The sequence below is a fragment of the Myripristis murdjan genome, chromosome 8 (genome assembly GCF_902150065.1).
Source record: "Myripristis murdjan chromosome 8, fMyrMur1.1, whole genome shotgun sequence".
NCBI classification, from domain to species: domain Eukaryota; kingdom Metazoa; phylum Chordata; class Actinopteri; order Holocentriformes; family Holocentridae; genus Myripristis; species Myripristis murdjan.
In genome coordinates, this window is record NC_043987.1 from 1,838,449 (window position 1) to 1,865,199 (window position 26,751).

Genomic DNA, 26,751 nt, shown 5'->3' on the forward strand with positions numbered 1-26,751 from the left:
TGTCAGCTGTTGTTGTTTTGCTTCTTTTCCCTTCATTTTCTCCATAGTCCGGACCTCCGACACCCAGAGCTACCGCACGAAAACGGCGTTTTAGCCGGTTTGCAGCGGAGAAACACACCGCCTTGCTGCGAGCGTTCACCCGGAAAGCCGCTGTTTCACATTTCTGCCAAATTGGATCCGTCGCCCGCCGACATCGAGCGAAGAGGTGCAGCCGATCCCGGGCCTCCAATCCAGGGTGGAGGGGGGGAAGGAGGTCGCTGGGAATCGGGATGGAGAGCGGAGAGGGAGTTGACAGGCCTGGCGGACCGGGCGGACCGGACGGACCGGGGCTCCGGTTTGGCTGCGCCTCATTCAACCAAGACTCCACGTAAGCAAGCAGACAGTTGCCAGTTTCCGCAGGGATAGGGTCACTGTGTCAGCACAGAAACAAGTCATCCGGTAGGATTTCCCCTGAAAATACACAGGCAAATGCACACAGCTGTTTTTCAGTAACTGAAGTGAGGACGGAGATCTGGAGCCATACTTTGAGTATAGATCATATGGACATGTTAATGCGCCTTTCAAGTCAAGGAGCTCTTTTCCAGTAACGCCCTGTTTAAGTCACATATTCACACTGGGATCGGCCCAGTACAGCCTCAGTCTGCTGCTGGTGACCACTGAGCCCCTCAGCTGGGGGCTCTGCACCGGGCAGGAGGGAGTCTGACCAGCTCACACACGGTCAAGTCCTGCTGTCTGTGATCACCACAGAGCTCGTCCAACCCCCCACCCCCCATCCCCACCACACACACACACATTAAGATGGACTTCCCCCAGCTAAGATTCTTAAAAATAACAGCTTTAATCCAAATTGTTAAATAAGTTTGAGTGTGATGATGTGTGGCAGAATTTGTGCAGCCTGAATCTGAATTGGCATAGGGAAAATTGATAATTTTTCCAAAAAAAAAAAAAAAATAAAAAAAAAAATAACAAGTTGGGGGAAGTCCTCCAGGAGGCTAACAGTTTGCTAAGATTCTTAAAAATAACTGCCATCCATTGGCCTGTTTCTGGAATGCTGCCTTCAGTCAGCTAACAAACATAAACAAGGGATCCTCTGGAAGAGAGGTTGGTGTGTGTGGGTTCGTGCTAACCCTGCCCTCAGCAGTTGTTCCATCACAGTCTCACAACACAACACAACACGAGATGCTTTGGAAGCATTTAATTACTCCTAAACCACGGAAGCTGCTCTGTGAAATGTGTCATTTCCTTCTCCCCAAAATGGAATCTGTGAGGAAGATTTGATCAGTGAAGTGAGCTGCATGCAACCTAAAAGGAGGGAGGAACGGGCAGATTATACAGTGCTGTGTCAGTGGAAACAGACTGTACTTTCTCTTTGGGCGTGGACAGGTCTGCTCTTGTTTGGAAACAGGATGGGACAGGACAGCAACATGCAGAGACGCTCCACAAGCACCACGTGATGCGGCCACCTCCTGGTGTTTTAAGCTAAACCCAGTTTGTTTAGGTTATAATAATAGTTTTTTTTCCCTTTGGGACGGGGAGGGGCTGTCATGAGCATCGCGACTTAGGAAGCCTAAACATTGTCAGTGGTCAGGTGACTGAAACAACTCCTACAGAGCCAGACGGCTGTTTGATGAGAAGTCAACATTAACCTTTCCAAAGGCTGACTGCGGCTGAATATTAACAACACTGCATCCACTGGGAAACACTGGTCTGTCTTTGTGCTCAAATTCAAGAAAGTTCTGTGGAGGATGAATTCTTTGTGTTTCTTCTTAGTCACACATTAAAGGAAAACTCCATCCTAATACCATAGGCACCTCTTCAAATTCATTCAACATTCATTCTGGATGATTTTGTTATTTGGTGTATTTTTCTTGCTCCGTAGTTACATAACAGACCAAATGAAGTCAATGTGGCATAATGTGAAAGTATTTTCCAAGTGCAGCTACAATGGAGTTTGACAGGAAAAAGCGACACCGTTATCCATTGCAATCAAAGAGTACAGGCTTCCTTCTAAAGCCTATTCTAGAGCCTGTTCTGTTTTTCATGGCTCTTCAACAGTCATGCAGGGAGAAAGCTGTCATAGAAGAGGCAGAAATTCCAATTTCACCACCACCGGAGGCTCAACAGACCAGAATGCAGTGCACCGAGTTTTGATGGGCACAAGTCAAATTTTCTCATCCAGACATCATAATTTTCACCTAGCTACACATAGAAGTTCAGGCAACCTGAAAGTCTCTCTGTGAAATGTAAGAGATTATTAACATAAATAGAAATAGATGGGTAAAGTGCAACAAAGATAACCTCTGGAATCTACTATTAACTAGTTATTACTATTAGTCAGTGTTTTACAGCCAAATAGGTCTCGTTGTATCTTCAAAGAGTAAAGTGTTTTATGTATTTAAATTGAGTAAATTGAGCATGTATTTCCAGATGGAATGCATGTGAAAAATGATGTAAACTCATCTTTGCATCTCTTAGCTGTAAAGAATTTGAGCTAAACTGAAATACTGAGACATGTTGGGGCTTTAAAGATGGTTCCCACTTAAGATAACTGTATATCTGTATGTATCTCTTGCAGATCATTGGCTGTGGGAACAAAGACTGGCTACAGGCTGTTTTCCGTGACCATGGTGGAAAAACTGGACTGCATCCATGAGAGTGGTCAGTACAGGCTCCCAGTCCTGGTGCCACCCGGCACTGTCCTTTGCTTTGCTGTGGCCTCAGAATCCACCCACCAGTGGGCCACCGCTGCTGCCACTGGTTAAGCTCAGTTTCAAACTAAAATCCTTTGAAAACATCACTCAGGTCATTACGCAGCTTTAATAATCTGTATCTGGGAAACTGGCCGTTACCCTTACATATGATTTTTCCCAAACCTATCATGAGATAGAGCCTACTGTAAGTGCAAGGCCTAGGCTACATGGTTTGTGTGAACCAGTGTTCAGATTTTTTGGTGGATTGTCCTGTTGGTTATCAAACAGCCCAAAATCATGACCATGTCCCTGGTAGATCACTGGCTGTAATGCTCCATACTGACACTTAAGCATACACTATGTTGCCTGTCAGCTGTAGTAATATACTGTTTATTAGCACGTGTCTTTTTGTGTGTCATTAAATCAGTCGCACACACAGTGTTGTCCAACTTGTATCGGCAGAGATGTTTGTATGCACAAAATACTGTGTGATGCCTTGTTGCAGCTCATCTGCTACTACTTCTAATCAGAATTTTTATGACCTGAACCGCCTGATCTACAGATTATCCACAGTGTCTGTGGACATAATCTGAGATAATATTACTGCCCCTCCCACTTTGATCGAATAATAGTAGCTAAACAGAGGAAACAAATGATGATCAATACAGCATGTGTTGTATGAAGCAAAAGTGAAAGCAGTAAATGTTTCCATGCCACAGGAACTGCTATAAGATGGGATTAAGTGAGACATCTTAACCAGATTTTTCATTTTCAGAGTATGAGCTCATGGAGTTATTGTAGCTTAGTTATGATGTTTCCATGTTGGCCCAAAGCTGGTGTACGAGCGGAAATGTCTGTGCACAGCCAGTGATTTCAGCTCATGATAGGGACCACCAGAGAGTCTGCCTCCACATCACAGCAGTCACTTGCTCGATTTGGGGTTTTAGTGGTTAGATGTTCAGACAAGGCCTTGCTTGCTGTACTTATGCTGTGCTTATGGGTTTTGGCAGCACCCTCCCATGCCAAATCAGGACTGTCATCCCCCAGCACAGACATGTTTTGTCTGCTGTGTCTGCCTCGACAAGGATGGGGATGAGATATAGTTTTTGTTCAAGTGTAGACATCAGCAAGTTGTGACATTAGTTCTGCTACGGTGTGTAACACAACAGAGTCTGGTTACTGTAAATCAAACACATATCTGCATGTGGTTGCCTGGACACAGCTTTATCAATATATAAGTATCTGTTGAACATTTGTGTTCATTTGTGACATGGTTATTATTCAATAGGGTTAGACTGACACGAGTCTGATATTGGCCTTTTACTAAAAAGCTGATATCATAAGGTCAGCCAATATGATGATGTAATGCCGGTTGGTTGATTGGGGTAGCCTGAGTGGGCTCTAGTGAGACATTTACGTCAAAGTCTTATGATTAAAGTGCTGTTTCTGCCAGCAAGGAATAACATTCAGTGTGAAACAAGGCGAGTGCAGGACTGCATTTCCAAACTATTAAAATGACGTGCAGGATTAATGCTATTCACTATAGTTTCTCTCTAAAGAAACTGTCAATCTATAAAATATTGGTATCACTGATGGCATTCAAGAACATTGGTCATTCAAACCCTAGTATTGATCAAATTATGACTGCTCATTCGGTTTGCACGATTAATCATAAAAAAAAAAAAATCATGATCTCGATCCATACATCTATGTGATCTCATTTTGAAATAATTATGATTCACTTGCCCCTATGCCCCTATGCATTCATGTCACACCGCACTCGCGTGTTCACCTCTTTGCTTTGGAACAATCCCAGTTGCTGTATCAATCACACGTACTCATACAATGCAACACACCGTTAATTCAACATTCATGCATACATCTCAATCAATGTTCTGTCATTTCTCTTTGTTCCTCAATAACAGCTGTCAGTGCCCGTTACTATAGTAACCTGACACAGCACGTGTAGAACAGTCAGCTGTTCAGTCAGCACTCAGCCAACATACTGGGAAGAGTCAGAGCCTGAAGGGTTTCAAGCTAAAGAAAACAAAGGATCCTGGTGGCAAGGCTGGCTGACGTGCACAAGCCAAAATAAGGAGCACATTCCAGCGTGTGCAACTTTTTCAGCTTTCCCTGCGGCGATGATGTACAAGGAGTCATAACTTGCAGCAATGCTTTGTTATTGTCGCAGCACTGCAAGGTAACATTAGGAATGTCCATAACCACTTCAGAGGTCACCATGAAATCCAAATGAGATTGCAGCGAAGGACAAACAAACCACATGAGCCAATCCCAGCCGCCAGACCACACAAACCTCAATAATGCAAATGTTATACAGTGCATCGCCATATGCACTAAAATAAGTGTTCTAAAATAAGAGCGGTAGAGAGACCTCAGGATTTTTTTTTTGTTAGAGTCTTAGTCAAGTCAAGTACTGTAATATGTAATGCCATCCTGCCTTGACAGCAAGTATCTCAAAGGTTTTTGTACCCGAGCATTGAGGAGTGCGATAAATATTTTTGTTGAAAAAGTAAGAATTGTGTGAGAGAATGATGACCTCAAGTCTCAGACAGAAAAATCGTGATTCACATTTTAGCAGGAATCATGCAGTCCTATTGCTCATTGCACCTTTGCTCTGTCTTACCAGCCAAATGAAAAGCATGGTATAAGGCATTTAAGGCATAGTTAATTACTGCTACTATTTTTGGATGTAAACCACTTGATCCTTGGTCCATACTGAGTGTTACTCTAGGAGTGATGGATATTATGTCATCCCATGTGCCTGCAGATGTACATATTTCTGATCATTTATTTCTATAGTTCAACCTCCTCTAACATAAAACAACAAGTAGCTTTGACAACTAGACATGTAAAGCGGCGTCCCCTTCACTGCCTCTGTCTGGTCTGTTCTCTCCTGTTATTTCCGGTCTGTGCTTTTCCCCAGCAGAGACTCCAGATGTCTACATTGTGGAGCGTTTGTTCTCCAGTAGTCTGGTGGTGGTGGTGAGCGCCGCCATGCCACGCCGCATGAACGTCTACCACTTCAAGAAGGGCACCGAGATCTGCAACTACAGCTACTCCAACAACATCCTGGCTGTCAGGCTCAACAGACAAGTAGGTCAACAATGTCTGTCATTCAAAGTAAAACTGAACTTTGTCAGACTGTTGTGTTGTGTAATGAGTCCACATGGTGATGAAATATCCTTGCTAGTTGCTCCGTGCTCCTTTTTGTGCTGATCAAGAATACTGGGGGGAATGACATAATATGATATTTTCCCAAATTGGTGAACTATCCCTTTAAAGGCAATGTAGCTAGTTGGACCAGCTGTTGTGCAAGTGTGCAGGAGAGGTGAGATGGAGGAAACGCTTGTCGACATGTGGCGAGAACACAACTGTGCTATAAAACTCTCTCTGTCTGTCAAGTTAAATCACACCTGTACCGACAAAGAGCTGGGCAGGTGTGTATGTGTGTGTGTGTGAGAGTACAGATGGGGTCGCATATTTTTGTCCAAACCGAACCGGAGAGCATAGTAACCGAGCTCGACCAAAACCCGACACACATTCTTTCTTTTGTGCCCGAACCTGACCCAAACCCCAGATGTTGCTCGTCCTCCATCACCAGGTTACATTTAGCGCCTGAAATAGCCTAAATGTTGCCTTCAGTGTCATCACGTAAGCTCCAGCACTCGACAGGAAGTTGCCCAGAACAGACAGTTGGTCCATCATTTTTCCATCACATAACTCCTTTTCAGTGATATTCCAGTTTATATTATGTTCGTAAATTTCCGCTTGTCATGATATTTCTCTTCTATTGTGTGATTTGTAAACACGTGTTGTTTTTTTCCTCAGAAAAAGAAATTGATTTATGACACACATGGAAGGCAGGTTTTTTTTTGTATTAGGCAATTTTCTTTTCAATTTTTGTTTTCTCCCATATGTTACGCCTTGAAAGTAGACTACTTTTATGTTATTGGGTCTACTTTTCAAAAAAATAAATAAATAAATAAATAAACGTGCAATGCTTTGTAAGGGGTAAAAATTTACAAGACTAGTCTCTCAAGAATTGCTGAGAAAAAAGTCTCCCTTTTCAGTTCTGCAATGTCTCATGTTTCTCAGGTTTTTTCTCAAGGTTTTAAGTTGAAGAGTTCAGGTGCTTTGATATGACAAATGATCTACACAGTGAGTGCCATGATACAAAAGGTGGATTTTTGTCCGAAAAGTGATAGCAGTCATATGCTTTGTTTGGATCAAACACCAGCTCTATAGGGGATTGAAAACTGAACAATAGTTTGGCACCTCACAGTGTGTGGCAGAGGTACATTCTCTTTCATTTTTAAGTAAAAAAAAAAAAAAAAAAAAAAACGATTCTGAACAGATGGTATTGTGATTTATGTGTGACATGTTTTCCAACAATAAGATTTTTTGTCTTAAGTTGAGTGCAGCACACTGTACCAACTGTATCACCTTGGACTGAATGAATGTGACCAGAGGGCTGCTGTCTCTTGCAGAGGCTTGTGGTGTGCCTTGAAGAGTCAATTTATATCCACAACATCAAAGACATGAAGCTGCTCAAGACTCTGCTCAACACGCCGTCCAACCCCTCAGGTAATAAATAACTCACGACACGGGAACTACAAGTATGATTGCTTGACGTAAATCGAAGGGCAGGGCTTACCTGGCTCTGGGCTGGGAGCTGGATGCAGCTGATAAGTAGAGATGTCAGCAGAAAAATTGATAAACAAAAAATGGAAGAACTGACAGTCCTGGTCAAATAAGGACATTAGGGCTGTGCTCACCCTCTGGGCAGAGAAGACTTCCCAGTTCAGCATGGACGTGTTGCTCTGGGCAGATTCAGTCGATGAAGTCTGATTGATTTATTTTGCTAGCTAAACAGCAAAAGCAGTTCATCTGAACACATCTTGGTCTACTTCAGTGGTTCCCAAGCCAGTCCTCAAGGCCCCCCATCCTGTTTTTCTTCTTCTTCTTTTACCTGTTTTGTTGTAATCTTCAGGTCATCTTCGGCAATGACTTTTTTTTAATAGATGTCTGTGTCATTTCCAAGTCATTTTTTGCAAATTTTAATCTTTTGCATTGCATTTTGCATATATTTTTTATTTGCATTTTTTTAATTAGAATTTTCACAAGCATTTTTTTCTCATATCTTGTAACTTTCTCATAATTTTCCTTGCTAATCTATAACTATTGTTCTAGTAATTACTCTCAAATTTGCTAATCACCTTCTCCCCTGTGGTTTTGAAAGAAATCAAGTGAATTTGTGCAGGTTTCAGTGTGAAAACATTTGGTGCACATGACAAAGCTGGTAGTCTACCCCCCTCATGCTGCAGTGGATAGGAATAATAATTGTATTTTTACTGACTTTATAGTCCACCTTAGTGGAAATTTGTCTTTGGCCTCTCCAAGGCATAAAATCACACACAAACAGATCGACACACAAGCAAATCATTAAGACACTCCACAGCATACAGGACGATGACAAGAAAATCAATTTTGCAAATGAACATGAAACAGCAGCAGCTTATTTAAACAGTATTCATGGGATGCTCCTCTCATCTGATCTTCTGTCTTGTTCCAGGTCTATGTGCTCTTTCTATCAATCATTCCAACTCCTATCTGGCGTACCCCGGCAGTGCCACCATCGGAGAGATTGTAGTGTACGATGCCAACAACTTGGTAAGGCCGTGCCACACCAACATGTCTTCACAGTACAGATCTATGTGTTCCAGGGCGGGGAGTCAGCAGACACTGGGTTTAGGCCAGGGCTTCAAGTTCATGTTAAAGCAATTCCTAAACCTTTGTTCAGGTTCAGTTTGATTCAAAGCACAGCAGGCTTTATTGTGTCTTCAACATCTGAAGACACAATACCTCCATGAGTAGCTTTCCACTGACTGTCAGATGTTTATATATATATATATATGTATATGTATATATGTATATGTGTGTGTGTGTGTGTGTGTGTGTGTGTGTGTGTGTGTGTGTGTATACATACATATATATCAGAACACACTAATCAGTATGTCAGGCTCACTCTAACCCTAAATTTGATACCGTCAATATTATTACCTTTTGAGATATTAGTATCACACATGCTCATATAAAGATATTATAAGGATATATTGTTCAGCCCTACTTTGCAACCAATACAGGCATCTGAAGAAGACAGAAAAAGTTTGATCTGTTCACTGACAGCATTGACTCGCTAATTAACATCAGTGTTGATTGCTAATGTTAGCCACTAGTACAGCGCTTTAAATCTATAACATCATAAAATAAAGACTACAGAGAATGCTAGATTGAAGTTGAAAGTGTATGTGTTCTGATTGGATCGCTCCACTCTGACATGTGAAAGCAGCCTTTAATTCTGAGTCGGGGAATCAGCTGATAGAAAGAACATGAGATTCTCAATTTCATTTTTATGCACCCAGTTATGACACTAAAAATATTTCCCATTCATTTAAGTTTTACGTCATTGAAAAACCATGCTGTTAGGAACAGACACAAAGAAATGGCCAACAACAAAGTCTGCAGCACATACGTAGTGTTATGTCTGTGAGTAGGAGTGCTGAGGATATGTGATACCAGGAAGAAGTGTGCCTTTCAGAACAGCGTGGTAGTGCATTAGCATAAACACTCGTGCAAACCTTGATCACTATGTTGTAAGGGCACATATTTTTGGAGGTGGTTTTGGAGGTTCAGTTTACTGTTGTCTTTGTACGCAGAGGTGTAAGTTTCTCATTTTGGTCCAGGATACAAGAACAAGCTATTGCGTATTGTTTTTCCTCAGTGTCTAAGTGAAAGCATGTAATGTGATGGTCTTTATTCATGTTCAGACTGTCTTCCAAACTGCTTAAGCTTGTATGTTTTGTCACTCTTATCAGGTTTCACCCTACCGGGAAACAAATAAAAGCTTATCACCACACTTTTGTTGTCAGTGTGAGAGACAACAGTACAGCACGGCACGGTTTTGGCTTACAGGATGACAAAAGTGCTCTGTCACTCTGTCACAACTCCATTTTTAACATTAGCATAGTGATTTCGCCATTTTCCTGTTAAATGTCCTATCTTGTGTAAGATGAAAGCAAAAATAGCAAATAAGAATTTAAGAATTTTGATGAGAAACACCTCACAAGAACAACACTGGATGCTGTCCAGTGTTGCACAGTGTTGTAGTATATGTCATTTACAACACTGTGATCAAATCAAATGATAATTATGATTCTGTGAGATAAAGTGCAGTTTTATTTGTCCCATTTTGGCTTTGCTTAAAGTTGAAACTGTGCAGTTGCCAGCAGACACTTGTAAACAGCATGCTAGAAACGGGACATATAACATTCTAACGCACCCTGCTTGACAATGGTCATGGCTGACAAATGGCTTTTCCTAATCTTATCCTTTATATTTCATGGAATTTTGACATATGTCTTCATCTTCTGCATTTTGTTAGATTTTAATTCACCAAAATGCGGATGTAGACACAGCGGTGTGTGATAAAGCTCATCCTTGCTCTCTCTCTCTGTCATTTCAGAGCACAGTGACAATGATCCCTGCTCATGACAGTCCTCTGGCAGCTCTCACCTTCAACGCTTCGGGTACCAAACTTGCCAGCGCCTCTGAGAGGGTATGAAAGACCAGGTCATGCTTTTTACCTCTTTTGAACCCAAGCATTTGTGGTTCTTGAACGGTTTGTGATTCTTGGAACCAAGTTGTTTTTTTTTTTAAATGGCCTACATTCGCACGAGGTTGGAGGAGAACCATTATGACAGAGGTGTCTCCAGGTCGCTGACCGCTGACTCCAGCTTTGCTCTATCTGAATTCAGCCCCAGCCTTTTGGTTTGCTGCTCTGTGACCAGCACATCATCCAGGACCACAATACTCCCTAGATTACCCCCTTCAGCACCACTTTTTGCTAGGTCCTGTTTAGAGTCTCTGTACTCCTTAAATACTTTTTTACCTTGTTGATAATTTGGTCTTGAATTGTATTGAACCAAGCCTTGTTCAAAAATGTTCAAATTGACGGGAACACACCCACTATTGTTGTCACAGTCCTTCAATTGGTTCCAGCTAGGGACCAACCTTTTGATTTTTCAACCAGTTTATTTTTGGTTCAAAAGTAGGTTCAAGGACCATAACAGAACCAGGTCCTTGTTGCTCAAAAAGATCTGTTTAACCAGAGGGCAGATGCAATGTGTTCTGACGATAGTTCTTAAGAAATATCATGAGAAGAAATCGTAGGAGGTTCTGAAGAAGGCTCATAATTGCAATCCCTTAATATTTTCTGAGTAACAGTCTCATTTCTTATGAAATTCTTCAATTTCATACTCATGAACTTCTCAAATTGGGCCTGAATTAATTATTGCAATAAAGTTGTGGCTCACTATTATTGAGACTGTTGAGATTAAAATAAATACCAATCTTATATACTACAGATACTACAGATAGGGAAACCTATGAAGACTTTGAACTTTTTGAAATTCAGGGCTTTTCTTTTGATTGTAGGGATTTTATGACAGGGCGTCTTAAAGTTGAGTTAAAGTTTAAAGTTAAAGTTTCATTGCAAAAATGGCACTTATATACACACACATATATATATATATATATATATATACCGTCTGATTTTTATCATAACTATCATTTTTTTCTATCTTTATTTCTTAAGAAAAATCTTCCTAAAAAAATGTCACACCTATACCTGCTGCAGGGTCTCGGAGGTCTGCTACAAAATATTTACAGCTTGTAAACAAATGCATGTCGGATGTAACCTGTCACTGGCCGTCTTTCTCCAGGGCACCGTTATCCGAGTATTTTCCATTCCCGAGGGCCTGCGCCTGTTTGAGTTCCGCCGGGGAATGAAGAGGTCAGAGTCCCAACACATCCATAAAGGCCAATAATAATAATCAAACCCTGCCAATAGTGTAATACCTGCTAATAATGCAATAAAGTCAAATGTAGTAAAACTGATAATGTAATAAAAATCTGATAATGTAGTAAGATCTTGAACCGTCACTGTCGGCAGGTGTTACATTATTGGCCGTTACACAAGTTTCTGTGAACTGTGAGAAATACACTGGACGATATTTGAGCACAAAGCAGAGCAAAACAGAAACCAGAGGCCATATTATAGAAACTTCCTAACTTGCAGATCCTGTCTTGACTGTTTGGTAACCATTGTAATTAGGGCTAGGATGTGACTGATTGATATTTCCAAAGTCAACATTGCTAACCTAAGTCAAGATAGGAAAGGTTTCTTAAACAAGCATCCTTACTTCCCCAAATCTGTAATAATCTCTCCTAACTTTAGGATCAGTGTTCTGCTGTCTTACCCATTTCCTTTGTTCATGCAGCCACTCTTTTACTGCTTTTTGAAAACCAAGTCAGCCACTCTGTCTTAGACTCTCCCTGTCTTAACTCAACACTGAAGATAGGAAGCTTCTGTAATATGGCTCCAGATCTCCACTCCAGAATGCTTTGGATTAAGGAGTTGGTAACAGTCTTGTTGTGCTGCTGTGCTTTGTACAGACACACAGGCATACATATGCTCATTTCTGGAATGCAGACTTGATTATATGCTGATGACTGATGTATGGTTGTTGTGAATGGTATGTGATTTGTTTTGGCTCTGTTACAAGAGCAGAGAAGACCGCTGAGCTCTCATGTTATGATCTCTGGATTCACTGCCAGTGGTAGAAATTAATGATAGTTTAAATTATTCATGCAATCGTGTGTGTGTGTGTGTGTGTGTGTGTGTGTGCAGGTACGTCAGCATCAGCTCTTTGTCATTCAGCCCTGATGGGCAGTTCCTCTGTGCTTCCAGCAACACAGAGACTGTGCATATCTTTAAACTGGAACAACTGGGACCAAGGTACACACACACACACACACACACACACACACACACGGCTCAGTAACCACTACAGAAACGAAGAACACAATACAAAACACTTACTTGAAACTAGAGGTGTGTAAAAATAAAAAACTACTCGAGTTTGTCATTTTGCACATTGTTAAAACAACAATTAAGATATTATCCTAGACAATATATATCACACACCCCTACTTGAAACATTTTGATCATATTCCACAATAATAAGGCATTGCATTGTTTTACAATATTAAACTACCATTATCAATAGTAATTGTTTTTCTGTTGGTTTATTATCCCTCATCTCCCACATTTTTGCAGACATGATATTTAACATAATATACAACACAGTTGAACAGTTGAAAGATTTCAAAAGGACATACAATTTATTCAGAATTTTAGTGAAAATACCCGACTTTTTTTACAGCTTTGTCAATTGGGCCACCTACCTCTGTCATTATGGATATATAGCTGTATTTGCGTCTCCGTGTGAGTGGAATACATTCACCAAATTTGGCCCATTAAATCCTTTCCTGTGGCAAGAACAAGAGCTTCACTGGGAGTGTACTGCTGCAAAAAAAATGAAGTAGATTAGATAGATAGATAGATAGATAGATAGATAGATAGATAGATAGATAGATAGATTGACCCATATAGACTGACCCATATACTACATGTTGCTACTAGCTAACATAGTACATACATGGCAGCTGCAGCAGTACAAAGTGGGGTTAACCGTCTGTCCTCTGCATGCAGCGGAGAGGACGAGGCTGCCACCTGGACAGCCTACATGGGGAAGATGTTTTCAGCAGCCAGCAGCTACCTCCCTGCCCAGGTCTCTGGCATGATGAGCCAGGACCGGGCCTTCGCCACTGTTCACCTCCTCGCGTCGGGCCAGAGGAACGTCTGCACCCTGGCTATGTGAGTGTCTACATGGACTTTTGGAGCCTTCTACTGGATAATGTTCCATTCCACTGTGTCATTCTGTGTGTGTGTGATCGTGATGTTTCAGGATCCAGAAGCTTCCACGGCTGCTGGTGGCTTCAGCTGATGGCCAGCTCTTCATCTACAACGTGGATCCACAGGATGGAGGCGAGTGCATGTTGGCTCACACACACAGGTGAGGCTTCAGTGGTTCCCGGTATTTGTCAGAATATTTTCCACAGGTAAGTATTAAATTCTAGGGGAATACTGAATATGTGGATTTATCGTCGTTATTTTTTGGGCACCAAAATTGTCAAATTTTAAGAAACTTAATATCAGGTATTCGTTGGTTATTTGTGTCTTTGAACAAAAGAATATCCATATTGGCCTTCAAAAGCCCTTAACAGTTGAGTCCTGGTTAACATGCTGTCATATTCTCCGCATAGATGAGCAATCAGAATCCATATTTGAATAATACAACATTTTTCAAAATGGGCAAACTGTCCCTTTAGAGGAATGGTTCACTTGACCTGATCATAGGTTAGACATCAAGTCCATATAGGGTGAACATGCAAAGAACCATATATGTAGTGGCTCTTTCCCTCTTACCTCTCCTCTTCCTCTGTCAGGCTTTTTGGTGTTGATGAGGGGCGGGGTGAAGGGGCAGAGTGTGACGGGTCAGAGGTCACACGACCCCCACACACCTTTCCATCCTATGCTGCAACTGTTGCCTTACCAGCCACCGGGCCAGTCACTGCAACGCTCACTGGTGTGTAATAACAAACACTTCTCTGTATCTGGTGTGTGTGTGTGTGTGTGTGTGTGTGTGTGTACCAGGAAGGGGTTTTCTCTCACTTTCAGTTCAGTCAATGCAGGATGTGGATTTTCTTAAAAAAATGCCTCTGGTAAAGGAAAGGTTCTGTATTTACACAGAAACGACTGAACTGGTGTTTCATTTGTAAGCATAGTCTCCCTCTGTTGTTTGACTGTCTGTCAGTGCAGTATGTTATACACAAGCAGAGGGGACTGGGGGAGAAAATGTACCTCAATAAACTTCAAGATACCTTGGTCTAATGACAGCAGATGAGACCATGTTGGAAGGTAGCCTCTGTCTCACAGTAATGAAATTCTAAGTGGTGCTAATGTTTCTCCACACTTTCCATTAACCCCTTAGCTTCCTCTGCCCAACATGTTCAGTAAAGCCTGCTTTGTTTTCCTGAACGTGCTGGAAATGGTGTTTCCATTGGCCTTTTGCTTCCCCCACCATTTGCACTTGCTAGCAGCTCTGAAAGCTTCAGGCCAACATTACACATGAAACTTTTTCACGTAGCTTGGTTGTATGCAAGTGAATTTGATTAGAGCTGCACTGTGTAAAAAAAGAAAACAGGAGTCACTTGCGCTCCTTCTTTCCAAACAGACAGACCTGGAGAGTTCACAGCTCCCTGGCGAGACATTCTGCCGGATGTGGAAAGACAGAAGCAGCAAGACGGTGGCACAAGATCATTCCCATATATTTAGTAGTACCATTCCTATCCAAAATAGCAGCAGGCTGCAGCAACATTAAACAAAATGTTGACATTATAACATCATGACAAGAGGAGCTGTAAGTTAATGAGAGTGGTGTGAAATGCTAAGTTGGGAGAAGATTACAACGTTGCAGAGACATGCTGCTCTGGGTTGTTTTGGCCAAAGTGTTCAGTCTGACTTCAGCTATGGGACTTCCTTCTCCTCAATATTCTCTCAGTCTCATCTAGCATTACTGTTCATTACCATGAGAGGTGCCCAGTGTTTCATGTGTAATGGTAGTCTCTGTCATCAGTGTGTGAGTATGTGTGTGAATGGATGAATGTGAGGCAAACATTGTAAAGCTCTTCGAGTGGTCTTAGACTAGAAAGTAGTGCTATAGAAATGCAGTCCATTTACCGTATTGTCCCATAAAGCAACAGCAGATTTCCTGGACAAATCAGACATAGTGTCACATGATGTAAAAGGCAGTGGTCTTGGTCTTGTTTGTTTACAACTCAAAATTAATGTTATAAAGGTGCATATATTATTTTTATGCTAAACTGAATAAACCAGAGAGTCCTAAATGTTCATACAAGTAACATGAAGTAACATGGTATGAAGTAAACGTAAACTGTGCACATGACTTTTGTGTCCCTCAAACCTGTCTTTCCAGGCTACTCTGAGGATGGTGGGGCGAAGAAAGGCGAGATCATCCCAGAGCACGAGTTTGCCGCTGGACCTGTCTGCCTGGATGATGAGAACGAGTTCCCACCTGTGAGCATCCAGAAGTGCTAACCCTGTCCACAAACTAGCTCTCTCAGATGTCCAGCTACAACTCATAGGCCTGACAAAGCATTCATGTAACTGCAGAGACTTGTACCACACTAACTGACTCAACTTTATTAGGACTTAACTGGACTGATTTCTCAAAATTGAGCTAAAAGCCGAACAAGCGAAACATATTTAGCTTTTACATAAGTGACTGCACCTTAAAATGTCAGACATCAGAAGCTAAATTCCCCCGGAATATGATTACATATGGTACTAGTGTAGCATCAAGTGATGACTGGCAAAACACAACATTGCTTTGTCATGTTTTTTTTTTTTTTTTTTTTGTAATAAAAAAAGGCAGTAGTCTCTAGTGTAGGCATTTTGCTAAATTCTTAAGGGATACAACGTGGCATCATCTTAATTTATTTCACTCCACTATAAAGCAAACATGCATAATGAATCTTTGTAGAACAAAGTAAAAGTAGAACAAATCAAAATTTATGGGTATATCAAATATACCAAGGCCAATATGTATAAAAATCAGAGTGAAAATTTGTTCTGGTATGAAAGTGGCACAGAACTGATCCCACTTTTTCAGAACACTTCAATTCAATTTATAACAGAAGTTATCTCAAGGTGCTTAACAGAAACCCAACAGATATTGGCTAATCCCATTAACCAAAATCTCCCCCATGAGCAAGTACATGGTGACAGTGGCCAGAGAAAAAAAAAAACCTTGACAGCTGAACCTGGCTCTGGGTGGATGGCCATCTGCTCTCCTCCACTTTTGGAAGAAAGACACATTATTGTGGACGCAAATTTCCACGTCGCAAAAGACACGAACACCCGAAATTCGCATCACTCAGGTTTTCTGGGTAAATGGGTGAACAAACCCTAAAAGGAGCTTCCTAAGACTTTGTACATACAAGCCCAGATTACTTCGCAAAACCTGAAGAGGATTCAATATTGTACATTAACAATGACCAAAGAAAAACATGCACACATATCATTCAATTCCTTTAGTCCAAGTAAGCCTGAATTGGATCATAGTGCATAATGTAAAATGCATCAGTTTTACTCATGAATTTCATGAATGCAATTAATGCATTCTACGGGGTAGTTATAGGTGAATTTAATAAGTGAAGTGAAAATCCATATTTTGAGCCACTCATTCTATATGTGCACCTCTCTGTCGTCTGTCCAGCTAACTTTTCATTGTCCTATTGATCATCATTTTCATATCCCTATCATATCCCTATGACAACAGACTAGAGAAAGTCTCATGCAAAACTTGCCAAATAATCCAGAAACATAGAAGCATCAGTAAGGACATGGAAATATGCTATGGTTAATGTGGAGAAATGGTATATGTGTATATTGCATACATACCAGGTGGTGAAACCAAGCTTTGTGCTCAGATTTAGAAAAAAAAAAAAAAAGTTGCTGTGTTGATAGTTTATTTTAGAAGCAAATTTTCTAAAATAAGTACAATACAAATTCTTCGAAAACCATACCAGTGACTTTGCATATTATGCGTAATATCTACAAAATGTATATACTTCAAATTTCAGCTAATCTATTATCTAAGTAAGCAGGTGTATTTTAGTATTTAGTATCTCAAGGCGCTTTATAGAAACCAAACTATATTATATACTATATTAGCCAGTGATATTGACTAATCCCATGAACCAAACCCCCCCCATGAGCCAGCATGGGGCAATAGTGGCGAAGAAAAAAACTCTTTTATCAGGGTCAACCTTGAGCTGAACCTGGCTCTGGGTGGGCGGCCATCTGCCTCGACCGCAAGTTACAGTGCTTTCTCCCCAGCCGTTGGTTTCCATTCATTCTACTATAATATGAAATTGAACTTTCAGAGACTTCAAACTTTCTTCACTCCAGTACTCCATCACTGTAATAAAGTCACCCACATTAGTTTTCCTAAAAGCAGCAGCACTGCTGTGTTTTCATGACTTGAAACTGAACAAAGTTTAACGCTCTGTCCGCCAGGGAAAATAGTCCCCAGGGAAATATTTGCTTTCCACAGCCAATTATCAGTTCTGTGGTTTATGAATGGTGATGACTTTGTTAGCCACAGAGGTAGAACCTTACAAAGTGGCTGTGTCAAACACAAAATGAAGTTTGAAAATCAACAAATTTTTGCTGTTGTGAAATCTTTTGTTCCGCCACATGATGCGTGCAAAATGGTTTGCTGACATGTGTAATGTGGGTAAATTGTGGTAAATGGGCCAAATGTTAAAAATCACTGGTATGGTACTTTAATCGGGACTTTAGTGTCTCGTGTAACATAATTTCTTGTTCATAAGCAAATTTACCTCTTGAAGATGTATTTCTTATTCAGTATCCTGTACCACTACAATTTTTTGAAAGACCCTGACGTGCAGAAATGTAGCACTGGATAGTCTGCAAGGAAGGAAGGAAGAGAACCTTGAGCATTTGTAACTAGCGTTTTCTACTCACACTAAAAAGGAAATGTACATATTTACCTGATTTTCCTTGAGAAATTTGTACATTTACCAATTCTGTGGTAAAACAAAAAAAAATTAAGTTACCATGTAGTAGAGCCTTGTTAACATGATTTGGCATGGAAGGGACGTATGCTATATACTTGACAAACCCCATAGGCCACACTAATTCATCTGTTCATTTGTTTTGATAGATTAATTGGTGCCACGGCGGGACTGCAGCTGGCCAGGGGAGGCGCTCGTGAGTGGGTAGAAGGACAGATGGACAAACAGACAGACAGGCTGCGGCAAGACAAACAAGCAGCACAGCCAGGACATTAAAAAAAGAGAAAAAAAATCTTTCAGGGTGCTAAGTTATTTTTTCATTTAGAAAAGAAAAAATGACTCTGGAAACAAACAAACAAAAAAAAAAATTAACTAAAAAAATAAATAAATAAATGACCAGAATTTAGGTGTCACTAATTTCAGAGACCATAATTGGTTACTTTTGTTACACAAAGACTGTGTTACAGTGTGTTTGATGAAAATGTGAGGTGCATGACTGAGCAGAGATAACCACATTTTTTCATAGCTACATTACTTGACTGATATTTTCATTATGTCATTAACAACATGGTAGATGACCTCCAAGATAAAGAATATAATTTTTTTTTCATTTTTATTCTGTATTCTGTATTGTATTTACCTGTATTGATACATATTGTTTACGTGTATGCCCTCTGAGTACAGTTCAGAAGGTATGTATGTACTGTACGTATGTATGTATGTCTGTGCCTATTTCATTTGTAAAAGTATTTTGCTAATTGCACAAGACCAAAAAAAAAAGTCAAAGGAAACAAAGAAATAAACAAGTAGACTTGAGTAGGAATGAACCTATGCAAAGCAAAGAATTTGTCTGGTTTTCTTTTACTGTCAGAAATCAGTGGATTGAAGTGAAATCAGTGGATTGAAGTGGAATCAATGGATTGAAGTGGAGCACGTTTGTGATCAACCTCCTTTTCTCATCAAAGCAAACTTTGTCGGCTTGGACAAGACCTAAACCCATTACAAATCTAGTGTGCAAACTTTTATTTAACTCGTTTGCTACATGGCATCATGCTGTGCTCCTCTTGCAGACCTGAGGTAAATGACTTGCCTGATACAGCTTCCGCCTTGCTGTCCCACTTATTTACTGGTCGGCATGAGCGATCAGGACAGCACTGAGGCACGCTGCCGGGAGGTTTCAAGTGTTCTTATTTGGCCTGATTTGATAAGCTTGTTCTTTGGTATCATGCGAAATGTTACCCAATGTTCAAAGGCTTTGTTGAGGTGAACTCTGTGAACTCTGTTTATGGCAAACATGACAGGAACTGCTAAATTCAAAGGGCTTGGTTGTCAGTTTAGGAATTAATCAACAAAACCATAAATTGACAAGAACAAGATTACACTGTATTTGAAGCCATATCTGCAGCTTCCAGGCTTTTGTCACGGAACGTGTAAAGAGGGAAGGGACAACATGTCACAATGACAGTGCTCCTAATATTGAAATCAATGGGACAGCCATTGAAAGTCTCACTATAAACCACTTGATGTCTGCTGTGCGAGCTCTGACCAGAGAGAGAGAGTCAACTTTAGAACAAAACACACTTTGCATAATGCAGATTGGTGTTCTTTTCCAGTGTGCACATTAGTTGTCCTTGTTATTGGTCTCAGAACATCAGGAGTCTGTCCAGCAGCCACATGAGGCCTAATGCTGTTAGCTAACATTAATAAAACAATGCTATTGCTGGCCGCATGCAAGTTTAAAATGTTCAGTGTGACACCTGGCTGGTGCACTAATCTGTTAAATAAGGCAAAACGGAAGGGTGGCAAACCCATTCACAACAATGACAACCACACCAAAATTTTCCACTGCTACGACCACATGCTGCTTGATGACATATTGTCCCTATCGGCTTTATACTGTCCTTGGTTCTTGTGGTACCTAATGTACTTACAATGCGAAACTTTTGACAAAACTTTCCCAGAGGTAAGACGGGCCCTGTGTTAGAGTCCACGTGGCCATATTGGGTGGTCCCATTCTTGGGAGCACTTTTCACAGTTGTCTTACCTAAATACCCACAAAATACCCTGGAATGGCTTTATATGCATGAAGGGCTCTACAGTATGTGTGAGTTCAGGTTTGCTGACTAGGCTGTAGAGTGCAGATCAGGCCACATGATTTTGTTTTAACGCAACCCAAGCATAGTAACTGAGCCCGACCCAAACCTAGCAGACATTCTTTTTTTGTGTCTGAACCCGACCCCAACTCCAGATTTTGCTTGTCGTCCATCATTAGGGAGGTGGTGTCCACACAGGTATCCACACTCCACTAGCCTGACAGTCCTCTCCTTTACAGGGGAAGAGTTGTTCTTGGCTGTAGGTCGATGGACGTTAGTGATGTTATGTTTGCCAATGTTCTCATTCTTTTGAACGGGTCTTGGTATGAACAATGGGAACTGAGTCGTAGGTTAGAGCTGTTCTCTTTATTGCTGTGCCCAAATGTCACCACCTGCCCTGATTCACTCCTCTTACATGAAGTGACTGAGAACATGCTCAAGGCCCACCTGCCCCTGCTCTGCCTCTGACTGGCTAACCCCAACCCTAACACCCACGCTAACCATAACTGTAGCCAACCTAAACCAACAAAGGCAATGAGTGGCAATGAATACTAGCCAATCAGAGGCAGAGTAGAGGCGGGTATTACTGGATAGAGGGTAGGAAAGTGCAGTGAGATTCAGAGGTAGACAAAGGGCTCTAGTTTTCTGGCGCAGCACAGGGTGGCGCAGTGAGGTGAACCCCGCGCAGAGCTATTTTTGAGCAGCACAACCCGAGGGGCGCACAGTTTGGTATTTTGGCAGACCGAGGTGCACTGAGATGGGAGTGGTGGCGCAGCAGGGGGAGGTGTCAACAGATTCAGCTTGGCGCAGTGACATTTTTGTGCCAAAAGGCTTCGCTGAGGTGTGCCCAAAGCTCGCCATCTGAAACCACATCTACTTTTAGTGCAAGGCGGAGAGGAGCCGGCGTAGTGAAACTTTGGCTGACAGGCAGGCAGTGCGCACACGTCACCAAAACCTCACAATCAGCACAAACGGTGCCAATCTCCTTTGATCTGACATCAGTTGTGACGGGACAGTCGATATGGAGATAAATTTATGTGGTATAGTGTTTTTTGTCTGTATTTATTGCATTGTTAATGTGGCTGACATTCTGGACACCTGCCTGTGAGGTTTTGGTGACGACACCGGCTCTACCTGAGGCAGTAGGCCATGTCAATTGTGTCTTTAATCTCAGAATTTTTTCTCACAAATTTGTGACTTTATAATCCCAGAATTTAAGATTTTTTCTCAAATTTGTGATTTTTTTTCTTGTATTTTTACCACTTTAATCTCAGAGAGTATCCAAATTTTTTCTTGTAAATTTACAACTTCAGGTGGTGCCCCAGTAGCTTACCTGGTAGAGCGCGTAACACTTGTTAATATTCGCAACGTCCTGGGTTGGAATCCAAGCCCTGACCCTTTGCTGCATGTCATCCCCTCTCTCTCGCCTGCCTTTCCTGTCTCTCTCTACTGTGACTGTCAAATAAAGCAGATACAACAGAATTTTTTTTTCTAAATTTACGACTTTAACCTTGAAAAAAAAAATGTTTTTCTCGGAATATTACCCCCCTTCTCCTGGATCCATAATTTTTTTCCCCCTCAGCAGTTGTCCCAGTACACAGTACAAAAAGTAATAAATGAAAATGTTAAAAAAAAAAAAAAAAATCACATCCAGCATAAAAACTCTAATCACCGAATGACGACTGTGACCACCTGCAATACCAAGATGGATCACCGGGGGCTATGGACCACCAGTTCAAAAACCGTGATATAAGTCATTGAATATGTCCCTGACAAAATCCTGGAAATTTTCTTTGGAAGTCTGAGAAACATCAATCTCCCAGGCCTCAGGTACGGCTGACATTCTGGACACCTGCCTGTGAGGTTTTGGTGACGACACCAGCTCTACCTGAGGCAGTAGACCTCCATGTCAATTGTGTAAACGTTCATTACACCTTCGCGCAGTGCATTTTAAAGGCGAGGACAGGGGCTCATTTGATTGGTTTAAAGTGAATCAGCTGTGTCAAACCCACTCCACACCTTCTCTCCTCCCTTGCGCAAGTAGGAGGGATGGCGGAGTACTTGCGCCACCGCGCACGGCATGCCAAAATTGCAAAATCCACACCCAGTTGGCCACACCCAGTTGGCGAAGTGCAGCTGTGCTGCGCCCCCGCCTTGCCTGGTCTGTGAAAATAGAGCCCAATGCCATAAAAAAAAAAAGAGTAAACGAGCCAAACTAAAAAAAAAAAAAAAAAAGCAGCAGAATTTATATGCCCTTCAGCAAAAAAGGCAATTATAAAGGTGAGTGCAATATTTGCAAATTCAAAATATCATTTAAGGCCAGCCCCCTTCATTCAAAACAAACAGACTTTTGAATGCCTCTTTGGAAGGAACAGAACCAAAAGAGCCAGTTCCCATCAAAGAGCTGTAATTCCCATCACTAATGAATGTTCTGTTAAAACGCCTTTATCAATACATAAAAATCAATGTGTTGAAGGGTTAGATTCTGTTAGATTAAAACTTGTTTTCATCGACTAAAACCACTTCCATTTTCATCGACAAAAACTAGACTAAAACAAATAAAATAGAATTCAAATGACTAAAAATAAAAAGCCTTTTAGTCAAAAGATTAAAATGAAATCAAAACTGTCTATTAATGGTAATGGTAATGGTAATGTTCAGTTCTCTTCAGTATCATGGAGCCTGTTGCCAATTAGGGTTTTTAAAAAATGAGCAAACAAACAAAAAAGACCACAAAATGACTCCATATAGCATAATCAAAGAGCTCTGAAACCAGGGGATTACACTGTGGAGAGGATGTGGGAAGTGAAGCTTGTGAGAATAACTTGAATCAAAAACTGAAACCTCTGTGTAGAAGAATGTACCAACAGCAACTGACTGTGCCAGAAGGACAGTCATCCTGACAACGAAGCAATTCAGGGACCGCTGGATAGGGACTGACAGCAGAACAGTAGCCTACTCCAAATTTCATCCCTCACATGATAATTCACTTTTACTTGTTTTTTTGTTTTTTGTTTTTTTTTTCAACAGAAAGGCTTTTTCAACAGCATAATCAATTGACTATTCGGTAAGTTCATATTTTTGGGTGCATGTGGGTATGTACAGGCAGGTCAGGAATGCAGCGGATGTGAATTACGCATTCATTAGCAGAGGCTGCCAAGGACCACGTGGGCTCTATGTGTCATCGTCTTCCAGAGAAGTCCACCTTGACTTTTCAACATTTTATATATTTGAATGAGCTTGACTATTCACAAACATACAGCGTAAAAGGGCCACTGTAGGGGAAAAAACTCAGAATTTCCAAGATTAAAGTTGTAAATTTCCAAGAAAAAACTCACAAATTTATGGGGGAAAAAAAAAAAAATTCAAAAGTTCTGTGATTATAAAGCCACAAATTTTCAAGATGAAAACTCCGACGCTTCTAAAGGAAGCACATGTGCTGACTTGACATGTGTGAGGCCTGCAGCTGATCACTTCAGCAGATTCTACTTTGACATGGGATTTAGTAACAAGGAAATCCTGCTGATTTTACCCCAGAATCACAAGACTGTTTTCTTGTGAATCGGCCCAAGTCACAGCAACGTCTCTTCAAAGTCCAGATGCTGAGGAGAAGATTGTGATTCTGGGCTAAAATCACCAGGATTTCCTTCTGACTGAATTTGAGAGTTTTTTCCTAATAAACTTCTGTCTTTAATCTCAGAATTTTTTCTCATAAATTTGTGATTTTTTTCTAGTAATTTTACCACTTTAATCTCAGATAGTATCCAAGTTTTTTCTTGTAAATTTACCTGGTAGAGCGCGTACCACTTGTTAATAGTCGCAACGTCCTGGTTTGGAATCCAAGCCCTGACCCTTTGCTGCATGTCATCCCCTCTCTCTCGCCTGCCTTTCCTGTCTCTCTCTACTGTGACTGTCAAATAAAGCAGATACGACAGAAATTTTTTTTTTCTAAATTTACGACTTTAACCTTGAAAAAAAGTTTTTTTTCTCGGAATATTACCCCCCTTCTCCTGGATCCATAATTTTTCCCCCCCTCAGCAGTTGTCCCAGTACACAGTACAAAAAGTAATAAATGAAAATGTATTTAAAAAAAAAAAAAAAGTCACATCCAGCATAAAAACGCTAATCACTGAATGACGACTGTGACCACCTGCAATACCATGATGGATCACCGGGGGCTATGGACCGCCAGTTCAAAAACCGTGATACAAGTCATTGAATATGTCCCTGACAAAATCCTGGAAATTTTCTTTGGAAGTCTGAGAAACATCAATCTCCCAGGCCTCAGGTATGGGACCAGACATAGTAAGAAGGAAATTTGCATCATAAGCCTTTGACAAGACCGAGCAAAAATGTGAACCCAAGTGCACGACTCCAGACAAAGGTTCAGAACTGTCTTTAATAAGGCAAAAGTAGCAACACAAATACTCACTCTCATGGAGGATAATAACAAAACCAAAAATCTCTCAACTAGGAGGAATAATACAAAAGTAACAACTAAAATTCAATGCAAAAGTATCAACTAAAAATCACTCTTAAGCGAGGAGAAGCTAAACAAAGGTAAATGCAAGACAAAGTAACAAATAAGAAATACTGCAACAAGGCGAAAAGGCAAGAACAAACCGTGGTAACCAAGACAAGGATGGCGTGGTTTTCGTGGCACAACAGCACAAGACAAACTGGCACAGGACAAGGGAAGACGCTGACTATATATATATACACACACACAAGGTAATGGGGAACAGGTAGAAACAATCAGGGCAGGGAAGACAATCAACCAGGGGAACACACAACAGGAAGGGCAAGTGACCTGACACAAGAGGGGAGTGGGATTTCACAATAAAACAGGAAGTCACGAGACAAGACACAACAACACTTAACATTTTTTCCTTTTCATGACAGCCTTCCTTTATATCAGCCTTCTACACTTGGAACCTTTTCTACATATTTGTGTAATTGCTTTCTGTCGTTTTCTGTGGCTTCCCAGGCTGTGTTTTGCCCTAGGTGTGTTTTTCACACCTCCCAGACTCAGACAGACTGAATCACTGCGACAGCACTGAGGTCAACCATTTCACAACCTGGCTCAGACAGAGACAGATTTACAACTACAGTGGAAAAGGAAGAAATTCACGGGTAGTTAAACTGTTGCACAAGTGCGGTTAGCAATTAATCACGACTGGTTTATACTGGCCTATCAGCATTCTGACAATGTAGCTCTCCAATTAGTTATAGTACAAACAGCACAGGGTACTGGTTGCTTTTGGACTCCCCTTTCATAGCAGTATAAATCAGACATTTTTGGAATGGTTGACATTTAACATTTCTGCTTTTACTGAAAGTAGTCTATCAATTTTTATTTTTTATTGGTGGGTTATAGAGATTTAAACACTCAGATTGCACTCTCAGGAAAATAATGGTTTTTAAATGGTTCTTCAAAATGCTTTCTGGTTCTCCAAAGAACCATCACCTGTTGAAGAACCTCTTTATTTAGGGGTTGGTTCCTCACACACTTTATGTGGTTCTTTAAAGTACTGAAGTGCTTCCTCATTTTTATTGGAATTATTTGGTGACAGCAGCATGAAATTAGGACTGCAGCTAGCTGACATTTTTAATACCTCGTCTGGAACTGAATGAGGGAAAAAGGAATGTCCAGGAACGGCCAACAACATGTTCATGTTGCCCATAATCATTTGGTTTCAAAGCTCAAAGAACCTTTTATTCTGAAAAATTACTCCAAAAAACGGTTCTTTACTGAACCAATTAGGTACACAAAGAAATTCTTTCTCTCCTAAAGGAACAATTTTTGATGGTTCTTTGAGGCACTTTTGGGGGTTCTTTAAAGACTATCCACTCAAATGAGTATTTAAAGAACCTCTTGCTAAAAGGTTCTCTGTGGAACCAAAAATGGTTCTTCTATAGCATTACTCCAAACTGGAACCACTTTTGGTTCCAGTTAGCACCTTTATTTTTCTATGTGAAAAAAAAAAAAAAAAAAAAACGCTAAAAAAAAGGCTGGCAGCAGAGTTTGGGATACCTTAAAATTACAGTAAATAACCATAACACAAAATAAAAGGCCAATTTACAGTAAAACGTAAATTTGTATTGTTGGTAAATGTCAATTAAACAGTGGAAAAACAGTGGAGTCAGTGAAGAGAGTGACATTATAATCCTGTTATCCAGAGGAAGGTTTTTGAGAAGAAATTCTGCTGCCTTTACATATACTTCTCTGAAATATCTGTACACATTTCCAACCCATATCTTCCTTTCCACACAGGCATTGACTCTCAGTACATTTAAAGCTGTTGCCACATGAGTTGCCTACTCATAAACGATACCTCTGAACATGTCAATCATAACTTTTT

At 40.8% G+C, this 26,751-nt stretch overlaps 1 protein-coding gene across 2 annotated transcripts; it reads left to right on the forward strand.

The window, feature by feature from the left end:
* wipi1 (WD repeat domain, phosphoinositide interacting 1) lies at positions 1-19,133 on the forward strand. 2 transcript variants are annotated; one of them, XM_030058650.1, is made up of 13 exons: positions 1-367; positions 2,576-2,658; positions 5,635-5,804; positions 7,199-7,295; positions 8,284-8,381; positions 10,234-10,326; positions 11,492-11,562; positions 12,460-12,567; positions 13,324-13,488; positions 13,580-13,687; positions 14,121-14,260; positions 15,671-15,771; positions 18,446-19,133. In XM_030058650.1, the coding sequence occupies exons 1-13, from the start codon at positions 270-272 to the stop codon at positions 18,494-18,496; spliced, it is 1,383 nt and encodes a 460-aa protein (XP_029914510.1). In that variant the 5' UTR covers positions 1-269; the 3' UTR covers positions 18,497-19,133. The 2 variants fall into 2 exon arrangements, with proteins under 2 accessions (XP_029914510.1, XP_029914511.1); XM_030058651.1 differs by having other exon boundaries at positions 5,638-5,804.
* Positions 19,134-26,751: the final 7,618 nt, after the last annotated feature.